Source organism: Paralichthys olivaceus, chromosome 21 (genome assembly GCF_024713975.1).
Source record: "Paralichthys olivaceus isolate ysfri-2021 chromosome 21, ASM2471397v2, whole genome shotgun sequence".
In the NCBI taxonomy this organism is placed as follows: Eukaryota; Metazoa; Chordata; class Actinopteri; order Pleuronectiformes; family Paralichthyidae; genus Paralichthys; species Paralichthys olivaceus.
In genome coordinates, this window is record NC_091113.1 from 10627416 (window position 1) to 10639778 (window position 12363).

General features: G+C 42.1%; 2 protein-coding genes across 5 annotated transcripts; one reads left to right on the forward strand and one right to left on the reverse strand.

Moving 5' to 3' along the window:
- Positions 1-1573: 1573 nt before the first annotated feature.
- Positions 1574-4772, reverse strand: LOC109627089 (uncharacterized). 3 transcript variants are annotated; one of them, XM_069518031.1, is made up of 7 exons: positions 4637-4750; positions 4265-4494; positions 3894-4047; positions 2986-3079; positions 2682-2841; positions 2043-2195; positions 1574-1839 (listed from the first exon to the last, which is right to left on the reverse strand). In XM_069518031.1, the coding sequence occupies exons 3-7, from the start codon at positions 4016-4018 to the stop codon at positions 1658-1660; spliced, it is 714 nt and encodes a 237-aa protein (XP_069374132.1). In that variant the 5' UTR covers positions 4019-4047; positions 4265-4494; positions 4637-4750; the 3' UTR covers positions 1574-1657. The 3 variants fall into 3 exon arrangements, with proteins under 3 accessions (XP_069374132.1, XP_069374131.1, XP_019939037.2); XM_069518030.1 differs by having other exon boundaries at positions 4129-4494; positions 4637-4748; XM_020083478.2 differs by lacking the exon at positions 4265-4494 and having other exon boundaries at positions 4637-4772.
- wdr24 (WD repeat domain 24) lies at positions 4233-11086 on the forward strand. Of its 2 annotated transcripts, none has more exons than XM_020083474.2 (11): positions 4233-4369; positions 5181-5267; positions 5537-6021; positions 6579-6756; positions 6858-7530; positions 8140-8252; positions 8352-8479; positions 8570-8674; positions 8795-9132; positions 9469-9653; positions 10421-11086. In XM_020083474.2, exons 3-11 carry the CDS (start codon positions 5550-5552, stop codon positions 10587-10589), a joined length of 2361 nt encoding a protein of 786 aa, XP_019939033.1. In that variant the 5' UTR covers positions 4233-4369; positions 5181-5267; positions 5537-5549; the 3' UTR covers positions 10590-11086. The 2 variants fall into 2 exon arrangements, with proteins under 2 accessions (XP_019939033.1, XP_019939034.1); XM_020083475.2 differs by lacking the exon at positions 4233-4369 and adding an exon at positions 4587-4726.
- The last annotated feature ends 1277 nt before the right edge of the window (positions 11087-12363 follow it).

The window sequence follows — 12363 nt, forward strand, 5'->3', positions numbered from 1 at the left end:
TGCTGTTATGCCCAATGCCTTGTTATATATATACATACAAGCCCAAGTCTGACCGCCAGGCAGAGAGGCTGCTTTGCTGTTATTTATTCTACATAATCACACAAAGGATCAGTGAGAAAAAGACGCTGCAGTGCAAAAACAACTTTATATCCAGTAGCTGCTCTCAACTGCTGCTTACCAACAAGCCAGCCAGGTTGCCTTTTCTTAGTGTTTAGTGCTACTTGGATTTGGGTAACTGTTGCTGTAACGGTGCACATCTGGAGCTCCAGAGATGGATTTTACAACAGTCATGAGATGCTGACCAGTGCATAAATGCTCACTCTTGATATAAGTGAAACCTGCAGTGTTGGTCTATAGGGAACGTAAGGTCTTCTAAATGTACAGACATTTGGCCTGAGTTCCAAAATTATACCGGATGTTGATACTGGATATCGTTGCTATGTGTTCAACATGGTCAGATTTGTCATTTTTGCAGATCTGCAAATATAAATTGTCTTCTGCACAAAAAACAAACATGCATCTCTGAATCCCAACACCTGAGGATTGTGATCAAGTCCACAATCGATCCAAACTTCCATTTTTGATGAGGAAAGCCTCTGACTGTTCTGGTTGTCATGTTGTCTGTGGATTTCTGTCTGCCACAGCTGAGAACAGTAATAAGAGTTTGACTTTTATGAGAGCAGATGTAAACCTCCTCCTACGGTTAATAGCATTGCTCAAATCTTAGTTTCCAGCTTTGGGGCAGATTCTCTTTACGTTCACAAATACTGCCTGAGCCACTCGAGGTCACACAAATATCACAGGTGGTTTCTTTAAATGCGAGTCGTTTCCCTCTGATGGTTTAGAATTCAAAAAAAAAGAAGAAAAAAGAGTCATATCTGTGCTGCTGTGGTAGTTTTTCATGAGCTGCTTACTTGTATTGACATAATGGTGCCAAGCTTACGAGGTTCGACCTCTCAAAACCCGACAGGTCGGACCGACACAGCGTTTACAAAAAGAAAAAAAGCAGAAGAACCTATTTTTCTCTCGGTCATGAGGAAACTAAAGGAAAACTAAATTTACATATGGATAATTTATATCAAAGTCCTCATTAATTATTTCACAATCTATTGTACTTTTTAAATGTTCTGAACGGAACCATTTTATATTGTATATATATGAATATATTTTGTTTTATTTTGTACTGTTCATTGTACTTTGCTTTAATTTAGAAACAATATAAATAAAGAACAATACTGTGGCAACATCCCACTGCTTTTAGTTTGTTACAGCACAACACCATCATCATCAATGATCAGTTAGTGAAGCAACAGAAAACTGATCGGCAACAATTTTCTGAATTTTTTAAGTAAATATTCTAAAATCTGTATTTTCTTAAATGTAGATTTTTCTTGGTGAATGAAAATAGGAATATTTGAGGAAGCAGCTTGGACAATTTTTCACTATCAGATAAACTTTTATAAATCATAAGATGCTGAATGTTATGATTCAATTAGTCAATCAACAAAATATGAAAAGAAAGCAATTGTTTTTTGCAGTCTTGATTATCATCATCAAAAGTACCACACAAGACTCAATTTAAGTCTTTATTACTTTGGAAAAATACAAAATCAGACAAACATCTAAGTTTAATATAAACAGTTTAACGGTTGATATTTCATTTAGTTTTTAGCTTCTTCTTTGGTCTCTGGTCAGTGTCAGAGTCTGAGCACTTTGCCGCCGCACCACCACCCTTCATATCGACATCCTTTAAAAGTGGGAGCTGCTGCTGAGTGGCTATGCTCATCGCCCACAAACAAAGCTCCAGCCTGTGGGGCGTCCAGTCCTGCTGGGGATCAACTGAGGATAAGAGGAGGGGGGAGGTGTCAGTGCAGAATATTAAGGCATGTTTATTTTTATACAACCTGGCTGTGAAAAGAGTTCACAGGAAGTAAGCGTTTCTTGTTCTCATCTCATGTTGAGTAGTGGGAGTATCTTAATTTGTGTATTAAATCAACAGTTGTACTACATGACAAGAAAAGGCTTTCCTGTCATGACCTCACCTTTGTTTAGTTTTTTAGTTCTTTCGACCATCTTGCCCAGGTACAGAGCGTAATGCTTGGCTGTGTACTGGATGGGCTTTAGTCCCGGCACACTCTCCATGGCTTCATCGGACATGAATGCAGTCTGTTCTGGAGCCCCTGCCGCCAACACAGCTGGAACCAAATTCACAGTCAGCAACAAGCCATGCTGAATGTAGCTGGACTTAGCTTTACTTGTCCAAACAGTGAGTCCCTGCTACTAGGGCCACCAGTATAAACACTATTAAACTCCAGCTGCTTTCAAATGTGCACTGAACTCAAGACCTTTTCCTTTCATGCAAAACTCTCTCTACAAAAAAGAATACAAATATGTCAGGATGAAGAAGAGGAGCCATATACGATGCAGATAAAGACGTCAATTGGAAAGATGATGAGATTTAAGAGCTTTTGGTGATAAGGACTGACACCAGTGTCAATGTGCTGTGATTTGATGTCGGAACTGTCTGTAAACGTCTTTACTGAGAAGGCATTCACTTTGTGCTTTAAAGGAGGGTCAGAGAAATATTTTGTTCGAGTGAATTCTTAAATGTATTTAAATTTGCTGGATGCAGGTTTTACACAGTGAGACAATCAGAAATAGAAAATAGTCCCTGTGCTCACCTGAAGCAGTGGCTGGCCCAACTCCTTTGAGGGAGCTGAGCTCTGCGATCGCCGCCTGTACATCAGGCAGGAGGCTGAAGGCCTTTCTGGAACATTTCTCCACAGTATCCTCACCGTTGGACGCCACCAGCTGCTGCAGCCTCGGCCTGAACTTCCCTCTCTGCAGAAAAGCACACGGAGCCACTCAAGGACACGGCTGAGTGCTGTTAAGAATGTCGGTGCACACCCACACAAAAGAGAAAATCTCTCGTGTGGGTGGGTTTTCTGTTTCTTGGGAATGTTATGATTTAGTGTCTAGACTTACTGTGAGCTTCCACTCCATCAGCTTCACCAGCTCTGACAGAGTGACATGTTTGACAGGTCGACCTGAAATGAGCATGGGCAGCTCCTCTTGGAACCTTCATCATGGACACACACAGGTTAGAATCAGTTGCCTTTAATCCCATATTCATAGCAGGGCTAACCAAACTCAATTCATATCATAGAAGTTATATACAAGAAAAACCACGGATATTGTGTGCTGTGCAAACTTGATGTTTAGATCCTTATACATGAGAGAAGTGTCTTAAATATCCCTGAATGAATTCTGCTGCCTGAAACAGTGAGTGAAAACATACAAGTAGATAAGAACAAAGAGTTCTGCATCTGACAGTATAACCCTGAACTCAACATCATGGAGTCAGTCTGGGATCACGTGAAGACACTGAAGCAGCATAAATCTACAGAAATACTGTGGCATGCTCTGCATGGTGCTTAGAACTAGTGTAGTTTAAGGGCAAAGTGTGGTCACAATTTAATATTGATCAGATTCTTTTTTTCTGTTTACTGTGCTTTGTATAAAGTTATTCTTTTTAAATATTCAGGGAAACATTTGGTTCAGGTACAGATCCAGCATTTTTTTTTCACTGCAAGATGGGGTGTTTTTGAGCCATCAGAACTACTACAAAGCTGTCACTGTAGAGAAGTATGTGCTAATGGAGATATTGACAATAGAAATATTTTAAGTATAAAGGGGTTGAATGGCACATGTAACCGAGGCAGAGTATTGAAGCCAAATATAAAAACAGATTCAAAGATAAATAACTGATCCATTTTTCTCTCTGTGAAGCACTTTGCAGCCTTGTGATGAAGTAAAGTGCTGTGTAAATAAAGTTGATCACTAAGTGTGCTGTTGTTACTGTAAGATGGAGGAGAACAGGGTGGGAGGATCACCACTTGTCGAGGTTCAGCAGTTTTCCAGCTCTCTTGCTTTTGGCCTTGGCCTCCACGACATCCCAGTACTTGTCGTGCACACTCCTCCATGCAGCTGGCTCTTCACAGGCAAACAGATCAGTCATGGTGGAGGAGAGCGCTCACACAGCATCACCTGTGAACACATGAAAACAGTGTGAACGACCTGTCACTTAGGAAAATCTGATTGAAATGAATGGCCTCCTACATGTAACACCTTAAACTGCCTCTGTTTGACTGAATCCTATAAATCCCGCTGTGAAGGACACACAGTTTAAAACACAGCACGTGTGAGTGAACAGAATTCCTTGAATGAACTGCGGCGTATTGACGCTTCCGCTGTTTCCACACACCCAGAGCATCATGGTCCTAGAGCCACGAGATTTACGAAAACCCGCGATACCCCACTGCACACTACTACTTCCGGTACGTCAAGCTGCGAGCAACAGTTTCTCAAGGTTCGTCCACTGGAATACTTTGTTGTTTTCTCCACCTGGAAGCTTTTACTCTTTAAATACTACATTCACGACAGGTCTCCACTCGCCTGACACACGCGTGGAAACGTGCGTCGTGCGCGTTGCGTCTGTGGAAAGAAAAGTGCTAGGAAGCTAGGTTAGCTGGTTAGCATTAGCAGCACATTCCAGTCATGTTTACAGTGCCGCTACAGTCAAGTGTGCGTGTTGCTTGTCAAAACACCGCTGGCGGGTGTTCAGCTGGAGTTTCACCTCAGATTGGAGTTATAGGAAACGTCATCGGAGCACGAAGCAGCGGTGCACATGGTGTTGGAGTGTCCACCTCTGTGTGAAGTCACATGGGTTAGCTTGTTTTCTCCTCCACTGTCATTGTGTACTCACGTGAATATTAAGCAGTGATTAGTCAATCGCCAGCACGCGGAGGTGCACAGATCAAACCAACCCTGTCAAGCGAGCTCGTCAGTGCTGGAGAGAGAAAGGAGCGTTCGATGCATGATAGTGTTTGACAACATGCCACCAACATTTTTGCAATCGTCGTAGTTGGATCATTTATGATAAAGGATTATATTTACAAAATAACATAAAATGTGAAATTCTAATGTTTAAATATGTGAAAGTTGCTGAATAACTACATTAATCACTGTTCTAATAATAACTTGTTATAGTTTACTTCTGTGCAATCCATCAGTGAAAATAGATAATGTTTTTGACAGATTGATTTGGCTTATATGAAATATCTGCCCTAACTATAAATACAGATGGTATCACTTTCTCCATTACATGTGTCTCTCTCCAGCTCACCAGCAAGTTGTCTCTCATGGGAGCACATGAGGAGGACTCTGTGCTGCTGCAGGTATTGAAGAGGCCGGTGGTTCTTCATCAAGTAAGTACTGTAGATCTTTCACTGTCTGAAATGTTTAAGTTTGCATGATATTGTTCATTAACCTTGTTTGATACAGTGCCATCTCTTCTGCACATGTGAGGACTGTATGAAGTTAATGTTTTATTTCGCTATAGTGCCACCCTCTGGTGGATATCAGGAGTGTCAGATGTCTTTTACAGCTGACACTGGGGCAGAAGCAGCCACAGCAAGTAACAAGTGAAGGTGTTGTTTTCCTGATGGATCTGGCAAATTTCTTTTCTCTGCACCAGGAACGTGGAGAAGATGTCACGTGTTACCACAGCCCTCAGCAGCAATGCCATCAGTGGCCGAACAATGTTCTGCCACTTGGACGCTTCCGCCAACGCCATCAGCGTGTGCCGCGACGCAACGCAGGTGGTGGTGGCTGGCCGCAACATCTTCAAGATCTACACGCTTGAAGAGGAGCAGTTTGTGGAGAAGCTAAATCTCCGTGTTGGTCGAAAACCTTCGCTCAACTTCAGCTGTGCAGATGTGATGTGGCACCAGATGGAGGAGAACCTGCTGGCCACAGCTGCCACCAACGGAGCGGTGGTCACCTGGAACCTGGGAAAACCTTCTCGTAACAAGCAGGACCAGCTTTTTACTGAGCACAAACGCACCGTCAACAAGGTGTGCTTCCACCCCACAGAGGTTTATATGCTGCTAAGTGGTTCGCAGGATGGCTTCATGAAGTGCTTTGACCTGCGCAAGAAGGAATCTGTCAGCACTTTCTCAGGTAGTGATATAGAGCTGGTAAACTAATCTAATGCTAATCATCTAAGGCAGCATTTGATTTTAATTATTTCTTTAATGAAAGCATATTATCACTTTTCTTTGCGTAGAAAAGAACAGAGCAACAATTACATAAATAATATCATCTTAATATCTTTTCATTGTGTGATCATATTGAACTTGGTTAAGTTTATTTAAATGTTTCAGAAATTTCCAGTATAAGCCACAAAGAGTACATTTTCTTTGTGTGTATATATATATAGCACTTTTCTAGTCTTGATGACCGCTCAAAGCACTTAACATTACAGTTTCCCATTCACACACATATTCAAACAGTGCATCTATGGACAGCACTTTTTTGGGGTTAAGCATCTTGCCCAAGGACACTTCGGCATGCAGATGGGGAAGACTGGGATCAAACTGCCCGACCTTCTTGTTGGAGGATGACCGCTCTAATCAGACTCATTAAATTTGTAGTTCTCTGAATCAGTAATAACACTTAATCATCCTCTAATATCCTTGTTGATTTTTTTATAACCCTTTTAATACGCTCTCCTCCAGGTCAGTCAGAAAGTGTCAGGGACGTCCAGTTCAGCATGAAGGATTATTTCACTTTTGCTGCATCCTTCGAGAATGGCAACGTCCAGTTGTGGGACATCAGACGACCTGACCGCTATGAGCGAATGTTCACTGCCCACACTGGCCCTGTGTTCTGCTGCGACTGGCACCCTGAGGACAGGTGAGAGTGATGACCGACACAAACTTTGAGATAAATGAGAGCTATGCTTGATGGGCTGTTGGTGTTTGAGGAATTTTATTCAAGTGTGATTTCTATTTTAGGGGATGGCTGGCAACAGGAGGCAGAGACAAGATGGTGAAGGTTTGGGACATGACCACTACCAGGGCCAAGGAGATCCACTGTGTCCAGACGATCGCCTCCGTCGCACGAGTCAAGTGGAGGCCTGAGAGGAAGTACCATCTGGCCACGTGTTCCATGATGGTGGACCACAACATCTATGTGTGGGACATTCGCAGACCTTTCATTCCCTTTGCCACCTTCGAGGAACACAAAGATGTGACCACAGGTATCGTGTGGCGCCACCAGCATGACCCTCATTTTCTGCTCTCTGGCTCAAAGGACAGCACGCTCTACCAGCATATGTTCAAGGACGCCACTCGTCCAGTGGACAAGGCAAACCCAGAGGGTCTGTGCTTTGGACTGTTGGGTGACTTGGCTTTTGCAGCCAAGGCGAGTCTGATCAGCAGTGACCCCAGCAGAAAGACTTACCCTGGAGGAGACCGCCGCAACCCCATCTTTTTCTTCAAGAAGCCAGACCTGACGGAACAGTTTACTCATGTGTCCAGTGCTCTTAGCGTCTTTGAGACAGACTTGGACAGTAACCGCATGGACTGGTTTGTCAAGACCGCACAACTCTACCTCCTCTGTGGGAAGCCATTTGCTGAACTGTGTGATCACAATGCCAAGGTGGCTCAGGAGCTCAAGAGACCTCAGGTCAGACAAATTTATAGTTCGGAAATTGTCAATTTTAATCGAAACATAATGGATTTTGACACATTACGATACATGCAAGTATTAATCTGCACTACCAACAATTATGTTTATAATGTTTTAATCAATTGATTGTTCTAAAAACGTAAATAAATAATATATATGCTGTAGCCCAAGGTGACTTCAGAAAATATCTTATCAGACAAAGATACAAAGATATTCAGTAACAATCATAGGAAACCACAACCAGAATCCATTTACATTTGAGACGCTGGAAGCAGTGGATCATTTTTGGGGTTACCTACATGAAATGATTCAATAAACGTATCAACTGAAACCTACCCACAATTTCAGCAACAATAAAATAATGCAAACGCTTCCTGTTAAGGTTTAACAGAAAAGAGCAGCTGGAGAATTTGAATCCAATTTTCTTGATCGTGTTTTATAAACATTTCCCATAATCTTTATTATTTTCTGCATCATTTGAAGGCGAGACACAAGTAAAGTACAATTATTTGTTAATAACTAAAGTCACAATCCATTTGATCTGAAACTATATTGTGATACTGAAAGTGTGCTGCAGCCACATTTTACTTTTTTCATAATTCACAGGTTTCCACAACTTGGACCATGTTGAGAATCATGTTCTCCGACCCTGCAAACCTCACAGCGTCTGGTCCAAACCACAACCTGAGTAAACTCGGCGCCTTGCCTTTAATGAACAGGTAAATTGGCTTTTTACTGTTTATCGTTACAAAACATGAATAAGAAATAAGTAATGCAACTCGTTTATGGACTATTTTTTGTCCACATTATATTTACAGTTTCAATATGAAGGAGATGGGTGCCGGGATGGGCACAGAGAGCAGACTAGAGCGCAGTAAAGGTGAGAGCAGGCAGGACAACATCCACCTGGAGCCTGGAAACTTGCACATCAGCAATAATAATGAAGGTAAGAGATGTCATTAGATGAAACATTGACAAGATCAACAAAAATCTTTGTGTTTCTACAATATTCATCGCTTATATACATTCAATTCAGAAAATGAGGAGACAGAGGGCAGTGAGGGCCAGGCTGAGTACATGTTTGGTGATGCTGAGTTAGATGACGACGACCTCTATTCTATGGAACATGACAACCAAACAGGTCAGTCACAGTCTCATCACAGAGGAAGTTAAAGACCACACCAGTACCTGCTATTTATACGTGCCTCTGCGCTCAGCACTCTTTTGTCTTATATTATCTCTGCTCCCTTTTTAATAACAGAAGAGCCAGAGTACACGCTGCCGCAGGAGGCCTTCCCACTGCGCCACGAGATCATGGATAACCCCGCTGCTCCTGAGCACCTCCAACAGGACAAGTCGGATTCCCCGCATGTCAGTGGCAACGAGGCTGAGGTCACCTGCCTGACGCCCATCGAGTCCTTCTCCCTCATCTCCATTTCCCAGCCTCTGTTCAGCCCACATCTACCTGCCAGCTTCTTCTGCCCCATAGTGCGGGAGATGCTGAGCTACTACGCTGAGCAGGGCGACGTGCAGATGGCCGTATCTGTGTTGATCGTCCTGGGGGACCGGATACGTAAAGAGATCGATGACCTCACTCAGGTCAGTTAGGAAAAAATTGTGTCTTCCTCAGTTTTGTAAAAAGTTAAGAGAACTTCAGTTTTTTTGTTGGCTGAGGCAAAAGCAAGTCAAAAGAATGACTTACTGATTGACTTGAGGGTGATTTTAAATACTTAAAAGAAACTGTGTCAGGTCTTGATTTATGGGGTATCATTCATGTTGATAAATTAAAAATAAACCAAACTTCTGAGATAACTAATGACTATAAGTTTTAAATATCTGGTCTATAACCAAAACATGTGAATTATGACATTTCAATTCTGACAAAAATAAGCAGGTAGAATAAGAAACCCTGAGCAAGTTGTGTTTCCATTTCAGGAGCACTGGTACATGTCCTACATAGACCTGCTGCAGCGATTTGAGTTGTGGAACGTCTCCAACGAGGTCATCAAGCTGAGTACGTGCAGCGCCATCACCTGCCTGAACCAGGCGTCTACAACACTACACATCAACTGCAGCAACTGCAAGCGGCCAATGAGCAACAAGGGCTGGATATGTGACAGGTATGAACACTTCACCACCATTTAATATTAGAGTTCAGTGTCATAGCTGTGTTTAATAGCCATAAGGTGCTCGGTCTCTTTCAGGTTAAATTTAGACTATGACCCTGTTGCTTTCCCCTGGATTAAGTATTCCATGTGTTTACTTTTAAACAACTTCAGTGGAAACAAAATCCATACTAGCACCTTTTAAAACATAATCATTTACATGTATCTCGATGGTGTCATTTTTATGCGTCTGCACCAGAGACACCATGTGTCAGATTGTGCATCCGTTCTACTCTTTCCAATGGGAAATCTCTGGAACACCACACGGAAATTCCTTCAAATTTGGCACTAACCCTCAGTTGGTCTCAGAATAACATTTTTAAAATGCTTTCAGACACTCACTGAACTACAGAAAATCTTCTGAAATTATCTGTAGGGGCTTTATGTTAGAATGCAAATGTCCAAGTCAGTTGTTGCAGAGTGTTTGTCCTCCCAGGCTGCAGAGTATTATCTGGAGGATTCACAGCGAGTGAGCTGGTGACATTTCTAACATGCCAAAGATGCAAAACTGAAAAAACAAACAAAAAGAATACAATTATCTCAGGTTGAAAAAGAGGTGCCAGTAATGTAGAAGATGCAAACAAAGATGTCAACTTTCGAAAAACAGTAAGATTTGAAAACAAAGTAGAAATTATTCCTTTGTCTATTGCTTCTAATGTGTTATTTAAAACACTGAATGCTTTAAAACCACCTCTGACAAGTGCCCTGTGTATCTCCTCTAGGTGCCACCAGTGTGCCAGTGTATGTGCAGTGTGCCACCACGTGGTAAAGGGACTGTTTGTGTGGTGTCAGGGCTGCAGCCACGGTGGACATCTGGAGCACATAATGAACTGGCTGAAAAGCAGCGCTCACTGCCCTGCCGGCTGCGGTCACCTGTGTGAGTACACTTGAGCCCGTCACAACTGCTGCTCACGCAGCTATTTCTCTGTGGGAGTGGGAATCTGTCCACACGCAGACCTGTATCATCATCACGCTCACCACAGTAACATGAGACGTCTTCATCCCTCCACGAGGATTCATTTTCCATGTGTTCTGTGTTCTCCTCCGGACAGCTACTCACAAGAAACTCAATCATGAATGGATTCACTTTTAAACTTGAATCAGTTTTTGAACCTTTTTTTTGTTTTGTCTTTTTTTTGTCCATGAACAGATGTTACAATACATATACAAAGAATTCAACAATGTATTTCTTGAATTCACAGTTGCTTTTTAAACCCCTCAGTAAAACATTGAAGTCTGTACAGTGAGAACTGTTTGTCTCATCCTAAGTGGATTGTTAATGATTGTACATAATGTCTAAAACGTATTTTTTAAAAACTGTAGAAATTAATTTATGAGAACCTGCTCTTTATTCAAGAAGTGCATTAAAGCAATAACCACATAATACACTTTCAGTTGTCCTGGATGTAACGCCTGTTTTGTCCACTGCATTTGCCACAGAACCCCTCAACTACTTTCACATGTATGTCGGTTAGAACACCTGGTTACAGTGTGGGTAAAACATCTTGCTCAAGTGCTCTTGAGCAAGATCCATTTTCCTCCACTACACTTTACACTCATGGGCCCAGAAATCCAAACTGGCAGCCTCCCAAGGGCTCCAGCCTCTCATCCACCAGCCAGACACAATGTGTGCTGGTCAGAGTAACTGTCATTAGATTGTCACAGTTTCTATGTCTCACTGCTGGTGAGAAACGCAACAGAAAAATGTAGAATCCAACAGAGAGATGACTTCTGTTCAGATAAACCTCAAAGGAACAGCTTTGTCTTGGGTGAAATTTGACTGTCAGTCTCGTCCCATTCACTTCTGCACAGCCTGATGGCGACCGGTTGAAGGACTTTACAGCATAGTTGTCAGTTTCACTGGCAGATCTTCATGAGATGAGTAAATTATCCCTGAGATGAAGAATATTTTTTAAGTTCAATTTCAACTCAACTCAGACTTCTGCACATTTCACTCGTCACCCCTCATGGCAGCTCAACATAACACTATTACAGTAATCCATATTTCCCAGTAACTAGTATTGTTGTAAATCCATATTTTACTTTAAGTTTAAAAAGATGTCCTGTCTATTAAGAGGGCTGAGCTGGTTGGAGTTGTGCTCATTTAAAAACCAGAGAGCTGTAGGCTGTTGTGTCTGGATCAGCTCCTGCAGCCAACAGCCGCATCGTGCCAAGGTTGTTACTGAACATAAACTGTCATCGCATAGATTTACCGCCAAGGCCCTGGGCACAGAAGCTGAGTTTCAGATGTACTCCATAAGAGGACATCCCAGCCATCAGCAGGGGGATTCCTGACCCCCAGGCTCAGTCAAAGATATGGAGATCTAGTCAGTGGTGGCTAAAGAAGAACATTTAAAACATTCAGTCTCGTATATAAGAGGTTAAAAAACATGCATGGATTTTAATTCAGAAGGCATTATGTCATGAATACTTGTATGTTTCTGTCAATTAAAAAAAGAAATGACAGTATTAATCCTTAACTTTCAGGAAACTTGGTTTTAATTTGAGTTCAAATACATCCACGGATATCCACTTTGAAAGATTCTGAAGGATTTGAAGAGTAAAAGTCTCAGCTCTGAATTTATTTGACTTCCAACTGTCCACATTAGGGTAGGCATCGAGAAGCAGCTCCAAATTTCTGATTCCAATTCAATCATTAAGAAAT

What these genes read in the sequence shown, in the direction of transcription:
- wdr24 (XM_020083474.2), top strand. Translation starts at nt 5,550, where the DNA reads ATGTCACGTGTTACCACAGCCCTCAGCAGCAATGCCATCAGTGGCCGA. An exon ending in GCCTTGCCTTTAATGAACAG is followed by an intron (nt 8,253 to 8,351) that starts GTAAATTGGCTT and finishes TTATATTTACAG; the next exon opens with TTTCAATATGAAGGAGATGG. An exon ending in GGAACATGACAACCAAACAG is followed by an intron (nt 8,675 to 8,794) that starts GTCAGTCACAGT and finishes TTTTAATAACAG; the next exon opens with AAGAGCCAGAGTACACGCTG.
- LOC109627089 (XM_020083478.2), bottom strand. Translation starts at nt 4,018, where the DNA reads ATGACTGATCTGTTTGCCTGTGAAGAGCCAGCTGCATGGAGGAGTGTG. An exon ending in TGATGGAGTGGAAGCTCACA is followed by an intron (nt 2,842 to 2,985) that starts GTAAGTCTAGAC and finishes GCTTTTCTGCAG; the next exon opens with AGAGGGAAGTTCAGGCCGAG. An exon ending in TGGGCCAGCCACTGCTTCAG is followed by an intron (nt 2,196 to 2,681) that starts GTGAGCACAGGG and finishes ATTTGGTTCCAG; the next exon opens with CTGTGTTGGCGGCAGGGGCT.